Source organism: Euleptes europaea, chromosome 9 (assembly GCF_029931775.1).
Source record: "Euleptes europaea isolate rEulEur1 chromosome 9, rEulEur1.hap1, whole genome shotgun sequence".
NCBI classification, from domain to species: domain Eukaryota; kingdom Metazoa; phylum Chordata; class Lepidosauria; order Squamata; family Sphaerodactylidae; genus Euleptes; species Euleptes europaea.
Window position 1 is genome coordinate 54,104,409 of NC_079320.1, and position 8,666 is coordinate 54,113,074.

The window sequence follows — 8,666 nt, forward strand, 5'->3', positions numbered from 1 at the left end:
GGTGTGTTTGCCTTGCACGACGATGGCCATTTGGTGCACCGGCGACGGAAGCTCGAGGGAGCGCCGCGAGACACGTTTCCCCCACCCGCTCCTCCTGCCACCGGCTCGTGAAACGGGCCGGGTGCGCGCGCAACGGCGAGCCCGCGGTCCGCCGCCGCCGCTTTGTCAATCAGTTTCGCCGCGGAGGGCGGCGATGCATTTCGGGACTTGTAGTCCGCGGCCCGGCCGCTTCTCTGAGCGAGGGAGGCCGGCCGGAACTACGTTTCCCGTGGGCGCCCGCGGACGGAGGGAGGAAAGGGAAGGCAGAAAGGGAAAAAAAACACGCACGTAGAGCGCAGCGGGGCAGGTTGCCGCCGATGCTGCTCGGCTGCCGGAGACACAACAGCTGAAAAGTCTCTCCGCGCGCGAGCAGAGCGGGCAGCGGAGGCGAGCGGCGGCTTTGTGCGCCGTCCGTCCGTCCGGGCTTGGCTGCTTGTGCCGGCTGGTCTCCGCTTTCTGCCCGGCGGGGCGGGGCCGGCGGCTGTCCGGACCGAGGGGGCGCGGGGCGGGCGTGGAGAGCAGCCTGGGCGGCTGCAGGGACTTGAGCCCAGCCGCTCGGCCCTCCTGGGTCGCCCCGACGAAAGGGAAGCCGGAGGCGGCTGCGGCGGGGCGGCCGGCCGAGCCCCTTCCCTCCCCAGGCAGCGGCCGCGCGGCATGAACGGCTTCGGCCCCGAGGAAGTCGCCCGCGGCGGGGGGGAAGCGGCCGCCGTCCCCGCCGTGGTGGCCAACGCGGCGGCGGCCGTCGAAGTCCTGCCTCCCCCGCCGCCGCTGCCGCCGCCGCCGCCCGGGCTGGGCGCCGCCTCTGCGGCTGCCACGGCCGCCGGCCCGGCCGGACCCCCCGGGGCGGCGGCGGCGGCGGCTGTTGTTGCGGCGGCGGCGGGCGGGCCGGGCGCGGGGCAGCTGTGTTGCCTGCGCGAGGAAGGCGAGCGGTGCGGGCGGGCGGCGGGCAACGCCAGCTTCAGCAAGCGCATCCAGAAGAGCATCTCGCAGAAGAAAGTCAAGATCGAGCTGGACAAGAGCGTGAGTGGCCGCCGCGGGGCAGCGGGCGGGGGCGGCTGCCTTGCAGGGGGGGCGTGTGTGTGTGTGTGTGTAGACGCTATGGGGAGCGGTTAAGACGCGTAGGGCTGTTTAGCGTGGAAAGAAGGCGGCTAAGAGGAGACATGACAGAGGTCTATAAAATTATGCATGGATTGGAGAGAGTGGACAGGGAGAAGTTTTTCTCCCTCTCCCATTATACTAGATCACGGGGTCATCTGCTGAAGCTGGAGGGTGAGAGATTCAAAGCAGATAAAGTATTTTTTCACACAACGCATAGTTAAATTGTGGAACTCCCTGCCCCAGGAGGTGGTGATGGCTGCCAGCTTGGAGGGCTTTAAGAGGGGAGTGGACCTGTTCATGGAGGAGAGGGCTAGCCATGGCTACTAATCAAAATGGATACTAGTCAAGCTGCATACCTATTCTCTCTAGTATCAGAGGAACAGGCCTATTATATTAGGTGCTGTGGAACACGGGCGGAATGGTGCTGCTGCCGTCGTCTTGTTAGTGGCTTCCTGGAGGCACCTGGTTGGCCACTGTGTGAACAGACTGCTGGACTTGATGGGCCTGGGTCTGATCCAGCAGGGCCTTTCTTATGTTCTTATGTTTGTGGGTGGTGGTGGTGCTGCTGTTGGTGGTGAGAATCATCCCTTGATCCCACCCCGAGGCCGAGGGAGCTGGCGGCTTCAGCCCCCCCCCCTTTGCACTCTGCGGAATAGGGGCGGCGGCGGCGGAGGAAACAAAAGCAAAACCGAGGGCAGGGGAAAGAATTGGGGGGGGGGAGATCCATCTTTCCATCTAGAAGCAGCAGATCAAAGGCAAAACCTTGGATTTTTGCCTTGGATTTGCCGCTCTCCAGGTGCACCTTTTCCCCCATCTGAATTCTCAGTGCTCAAAAATTAAGCCCCCGTGCAGAGTTTTGAGAGTTTGGATGGGGGAAATGGGCATCTAGAAGAGCAGTCAATCCAAGGCAAAACCTCCCTTGCAGAAATGGCCCTCGAGAGTCCGGCGCTGTCTTGGCTTCCTCTCTTTTAGTTCGGAGACAACCTGCTCTCCATCGGCTCTGTTGCCCTCTTTGCTACCCACCCCATTCTCTTTTTTTTTCCTCCCCCCCCCCCCCCCGCCGAGTTACGTTTCTTTCTTTGGAATGGAAGGTCCTCGCACGAGAAAAGGTCAGTCACTCAAAGTAGCAGAGAGATTCAAGGCAACAGGGGTCCATTACTTCCTCCTGGTGCCCGCTGCGGGCTTTCTTCTCAACCCCCCACCCCCACCCCATGCCTCGTTTTGTTTGCCCTTGGAACAGTTGGCCGCATGGCCGACGTTGCAAAAGCCGGGCAGGTTCTGCTCCTGGTCTTTGTGAGTGGGGATGGAAGTGCCTTCTTCCTTCTTTTTCCCTCCCCTTCTCCCTCCCATATTTTAATGTTTCCCATCCCTTTCCGTTCCTCTTCCCAACACGCCGAGGTGTTATCTTTTTAAGGGCGATCATGCCCTTAAAACTTCTCAGCGTGAGCAATGGGGCTCCCTAGACTGATTTGTTGTGCGGGAAATCGCACTTCATTTCTGTTTCGCTTGCTCTGAGCACTGTGTGTGTGTGTGTGTTTCATGGAGTGCTTCTGTTTTCCCTGGAGAGGGCAGTCCTTGGCTGCTTCGCCTCGTGCTGCAGTGTTGCACGTACGACTTTGCCACTGTGTCTCCTTCCCCTTGGCAGCCTGCAGGCTCTTCATTACCCCGCCTTTCCTGCAAATGAAATACCTGCAACCCGTGTGTACATGCAAGGTTGGCGACCATCCTCTTCCCTCCCGAATATAAAATGAACAATGGGGGTGGGGGGAGGACCCGTGTAATGAAACAGGCATTCCTAAAGTCGGAGCATGTTAACCTGCACAGTAAATGTCTGCCGGCTTATGGCTCCCTAATGCTCAGCGAATAATTGTTCGTTCTGGTTAATGCGCACCGATGTCTGGAATGCTTTTGGGGGGGGGGGGCTGGCACAATTAACGTGTGTCGTCGTAAAATGGTAGCAGAAACTCGAGGCTTCTAAGGAAATTTCCTCTGTTTGCTGCCTGCTGTCAGGAGATCGAGAAACGGTTTGGCTTTGGGGGAATATTTTCAGCTTGTATTGGCTTCCCGAAGCTTGCCGGCTAGATGTGATATTTGCATCCAAGCTTGTGTGAAAGATGCTTTCTGACTTACAGCCCCTTCCTGTGGCTGTTTACTGATAAGTACCACCGGAGTTCAGTGGTAAGCGGGGTTAGGGTTGCAGTGCTCGGTGCGGCCTTAAGTCCCACTTACTTGATAAAATCCCACTGGATCAGTGGGATTTGTGAAGATGTTTAAGATCATTCTGTTAATGTGCAGCCTGGATATTGTTCTCTATAGTTTCAAAAAGTTTGGGAGTCCAAAGTATTCATGTGTGAAAATGAAGAGCCTCTCCCTAGCCCCAAGAAATGGGTACATTTCTTGCAATATCTTTAATACTGGATTTTGCAATCAAAGAAACTTGCGTGTGTAGAAAACATTCCAGACTTTGGCCCTGGACTTTTTAAATTTTATTTAAAAGTCTTTCAATTAGCCAAAAAAAAAAAAACCTTTAAAAAAACCAAAACACTTTGTTTTGTCACTTTCCCTCTTTCTGCCTACCTATGTTAAAAAGGCTTCTATTATAGTCTTTACTTGGCCAGTGGGAGTAACAAGAGTGGTGAAAGGCATTTCCGGAGCCAAGTCGGCTGCACTGCAGTAACTCTTTTTTAATGCACCAAATTTCCTCTGGCAAGGCTTCATCACAGTCAAAAGTGTGTGTGTGTGTTTTATCGTGTGCTTTACAGTAAGATGTTGATGTGATAAACTTGCTGTAAGCCACTGTTGACTGGGGGCAGCGTACGCAGTAAAGAAGTTTGAAATTTTGCGCTAGTTGAGTGGCATATTGTTAACACGTCTCTTTAAACTTTCAGGCGAGGCACCTGTATATTTGTGACTTTCACAAAAACTTAATCCAAAGTGTCCGAAACCGAAGAAAGAGAAAAGGCAGTGATGATGATGGGGATTCGCCAGTGCAAGATGTTGACACTCCAGAGGTAGATTAATAGTTCTTGCAGTTGTAGAAATATAGAAGATTCTTCTACAGGACTCCTGAAAATAATGCTTTGTTCATCACCTTGGGTTACAATTAGTGGCTCAAGTGTGTGTGTGTGTGTTTTACTATTGAATCTCACATTTTTTTGTATATGTGTGGGGTTATGTTTCATGACAGTGTTTATGCTTAGGTTTACTCTCTTTAGAGTTTGGGCGTTTGAAACAAGTGTAGATGGAAGTGTTAACATCGGTGCTAAATACTTCATTAAAGAGCTTAGTTTTGTATAATATTGGAAATAAAATTCTCATGAAGAAGAGTTGGTTTTTGTATGCTGACTTTCTCTACCACTTACGGGAGACTCAAACCGGCTTACAATCACCTTCCCTTCCCCTTCCCACAACAGACACCCTGTGAGGTCAGTGAGGCTGAGAGAATATGACTTGCCCAAGGTCACCCAGCTGGCTTTGTGTGTAGGAGCGGGGAAAAAAATCCAGTTCACCAGATTAGCCTCCGCCGCTCATGTGGAGGAGTGGGGAATCAAACCCGGTTCTCCAGATCAGACTTGCTTTGAAACTGCCTTCATGTGGTTATCTTCTGCCACTGCTGCAGCCCTGTTGGATGGGAGCCATCACATACGTTTTGGCACCACCTCTCCGTGGCAGAAGCTGCCCTTGCACTAGAACCTCTCAATGCAACACAGTAGAATCACATGCTACACATGACAGAATTGGGGGGGATTAGAGAGGAAGTTTTCAAGCTGCATCTTCACAGTAAAGGTGTAACTCGCATGCCAGTGTTCAGATTAAAGAATCCTGTTGTTTCCTTTCTAGGTCGATCTGTTTCAGTTGCAAGTAAACACACTAAGAAGATACAAAAGGCACTTCAAGTTACAGACTAGACCAGGACTCAACAAAGCACAGCTTGTTGAAGTACGTACAAATTTAACTTTAGTGTGTTTGGTCTTTTTAACTATGGAACTAGTGTGTAGTTCTTTAATCTTTGTATATTAAGGACTGTCTGTTCTTCTTTTTCTCCACTGACTATAGCATCCCACCTGTTTCTGACCATATCCCTAGCCATTTTTTTTCTTTTGTACTCACAGTTATGGAACTTTCTAAGACTGGTATAGGTCAAAACTGAAATTAAATGAAAGTACTTAGGATGCTCAGATCCCAAATTGACTGTGAAGAGCTCCCGAAGGTTCTCCAAACTTGTTAACAGGTCAATAGAATGATAGATGAGATTTTGTGGCAAGTATGTACAAATTGTTGGATTCTGGACCAAACAGTACTAACTCCACATATATGCTAGTGGCATTTGAACTGGTGGTAAGGAACCAGAGAAGAGATCTTGGACAGACAATAAGAAGGCTCACTGAAAGTTTCAGCTTGGCATTCTGTCAAAATAGAAAAAAACCAGATTCAGTGTTCACCATAATCAGGAATATGATTAGAAAATAAAACTGCAGGCATTGTAGGTGCATATATTTGGAGGCTTTTTAGTTGTCTGCCTCATGTAAAAAAAGGGCTGGATCTAAGGAATATCTTCTGCTAAGTAAGAAGTCTTCCTTTAGTGGGAGCCTCCTCACTTAAGGGAAAGAAATCTTCTAATCCAGTCCATTATAAATCTGAAGAAAGTACAGGGAAAACAACTAGAATCCTCAGAGGGATCTGGCAACCAAGACAGGGAAAATGAGATTTATGAGAAATGCTCAGTAACAAAAGATTATTCAGTCTCAGAACAGTGGTGCTTGGGAATATACAGTTAAATTGATAGCATCAGGATAAACAGAACTTTGTGCTGTAGAACTTCTAGAACTGCAGAGTTGTAGCAATGATCCCCATCAACGTGTATTTGCCTGTCCCAATGCTAGGGACCTGACCTGGATGGCCCAGGCTAGCCTAACCTCGTCAGATCTCAGAAGCTAAGCAGGGTCAGCCCTGGTTAGTAACTGGATGGGAGACCACCAAGGAATGCCAGGGTTGTTAGTGCAGAGGAAGGCAACGGCAAACCACCTCTGTTAGTCTCTTGCCTCAAAAAACCTACTGGGTTGCCATAAGTCGGCTGCAGCTTGACGACACTTTATACACACAATGCAAGGGATGAGCAATAGGGAGAGGCTGTTCTGTGCTTCCCACGTGCTCTTGCAGAGAACTAGATGGTCAGAGGTAATTGCAAGTAAATAGTCTGATTGGCATTTCACTATCTATTTTGATGGCATTTGCAAATGTGGCTACCTCATGCTTCATTTATAAATCATACAGATGGTTTATGAAATCTAGCACCAGTTTCAGTGTAGATGGGGTGGGGGATGTCACTAAGTTTTTCTCTATTGTGAAAAATAGTTTTTCTACTTTCATTGCCCCCACCCACCCACTACATATTGGTCCATAACTAACAGGACCTTTCTTTGTTTCTGAGGAGTCTTCCGTAACAGGCCTTGTCAGAACCACAAGGTTGCCTTCGCATACATTCTGTTGGTACTATCAAAGAATTTAAAAGCTAGATGGACACTTCCCCTTTCTGAAACTACTGTATTCCTTAAAACTCTAGATCAGTGGTTCCTAAACTTTTCAGGCCACCGCCCCCTTGGTTGCACAAACTCAACCCCACTACCCCCTTGATCTGTTGTAAATTAGTGAACAACACAGTTGAAGGGGCCCACCTCTAGCACCCTCCTGCTTCCCCCTTGCCTCTTAGTGCCCCCCTAGGTAATCCCACCACAACCAGGGGATGGTACTGGCCACTTTGGGAACCACTGCTCTAGATTAAACCATCCTTTCTGCCAATTAACGTGGTGCAGAGGCTACCCTGATGGGTCTGTGATTTCCTGGGTTACCTACTTTATGCTCAAGATCTCTTGGTATTGGCGTTGCATTGACTACCTTCTAACCCACTGTTAAGAGAGCTGGTTTTAATGTTGCATGGTCTTCCTAAAATATCCGCATTTCTTGTTACAGTTATTTATGAACTCTCAGGTGAATTGTGTTGAGCTCCAGTGACTTGTTAATTTTTAATTTTGTCAATTTGGTTCTCAAACATTAGAGACTCATAAGTGTTCTCTTAATTATACACACTTCAGATATGTTCTTCTTTCTAGAGAAGGCAAATAAAGGGAAAATATTTAACATGGCGCTAACTTGCTGTAACCGGATTGATTTCCCAGTTAGGAACTGCATATTCTAAACCAAACTCATTTTTATGATAGACAGTTTTAGTACTTATCCGCACACCTGTCTTCCTTGGCAGAAAAGCACTGCTCCTTACCTGGAGTTCATTACATGGCTGGATCAAGTGATTCAGAGCCATTTTCAGTTGCTGTTTGCAAGGAAATGGGTAATTGGAAATAATTCCCAGTGGTCCAGAATTCCTAGTAAAACATTTTAAGTTTGGGCAGTTTGGTATCCATATGATGTTTCAGTCTAATAGGATAAGGCTCTGATAAAAGTGATAGGTTCCTTTTAGAAAATAATGTTGGGCGGACTGATGGCTGCTTGTGTGCAACAACAAACAAGCTTGAAGAATGTGTCAGTTCTAGTCTTGTTTTTTAAAACTAAGACTAGATTGAGCTATATCAGCAAATAAATTATAAGTGCATGGAGTCTGAGTGATAAAATTAACATCCATTGTCCTTGAAACTTTTCCTACAGCTAATTGGATGTCATTTTCGGACTATTCCAGTGAATGAAAAGGACACCTTAACCTATTTCATCTACTCTGTGAAGAACGACAAGAATAAATCTGACCTAAAAATGGATAGCGCTGTCCACTAAATAAGCAAACTTGGGACTTGCAGACATTAAAGACTGTTCTGGATGTACTGACGCTTTCTTTATAACTGTATTCAGGGAGGAAATCCTGGTGTTATTTTTCATGGTTGTCAGGAGGGGCGGGGATTGTTCAAAAATGATATTTCCATGGTAAAAGATATTTTAAATAAATACTATTGATGTTTCTGTGCCTGCATGGGTTTGCTGTCTATCATGTGCGTAAGGCTATTCTTTTCGAACTATCTATTAATCTCCTAGAAGTTGAAATGTGGAATATCCTCTGAAAGTAATATTTTCTATACATTTAATCAGGATATCGCTGTGAAAATGCAATAGCGCCAAGTGCTCCTTCCATAATCAAATTACCTTGTCTTCCAGTAATTTAGTTGCAAATACTATTGCTGGCCGTTGAATTTGTCCTCGAGGCCTTTGCATAGAAGAACCCTAAATACACTTTGAGTTCTCTTATATCATGGTATGCTTTGGCATGATGTCTGCACTGATAAACCTGGTTTGGTAGCAGCTCTCGAACCATGAATTGGAAACCATGGTCTAAAATAGGTATGCAAACCATTGGGTATGTTAACTAAGTCTGGCATCATTTCTGAATAAACAAACTGTAGGTTATTACTTAAACGTCTGATTTTGCTGGAGCATGGAGACAGGTGATTTTTTTACTCTGAGGCCAGGAAATGAAAGCAGGCATGTAACACTAAACAGTCACTTGAAAGCTCAAACGGTGGTTTGAG

General features: G+C 47.9%; 1 protein-coding gene across 1 annotated transcript; it reads left to right on the forward strand.

Annotated features, from left to right (window-relative positions):
• Window positions 1-681: 681 nt before the first annotated feature.
• Window positions 682-8,018, forward strand: SAP30 (Sin3A associated protein 30). Its single transcript, XM_056855576.1, has 4 exons — window positions 682-1,059; window positions 4,026-4,148; window positions 4,978-5,076; window positions 7,798-8,018. The coding sequence occupies exons 1-4, from the start codon at window positions 694-696 to the stop codon at window positions 7,918-7,920; spliced, it is 711 nt and encodes a 236-aa protein (XP_056711554.1). The 5' UTR covers window positions 682-693; the 3' UTR covers window positions 7,921-8,018.
• The last annotated feature ends 648 nt before the right edge of the window (window positions 8,019-8,666 follow it).

Bases quoted from the DNA above. Each gene is read 5' to 3' on its own strand.
- SAP30 (XM_056855576.1), top strand. From the start codon at position 694: ATGAACGGCTTCGGCCCCGAGGAAGTCGCCCGCGGCGGGGGGGAAGCG. The intron at 1,060-4,025 runs GTGAGTGGCCGC...TTAAACTTTCAG, and splicing joins AGATCGAGCTGGACAAGAGC to GCGAGGCACCTGTATATTTG. The intron at 5,077-7,797 runs GTACGTACAAAT...CTTTTCCTACAG, and splicing joins ACAAAGCACAGCTTGTTGAA to CTAATTGGATGTCATTTTCG.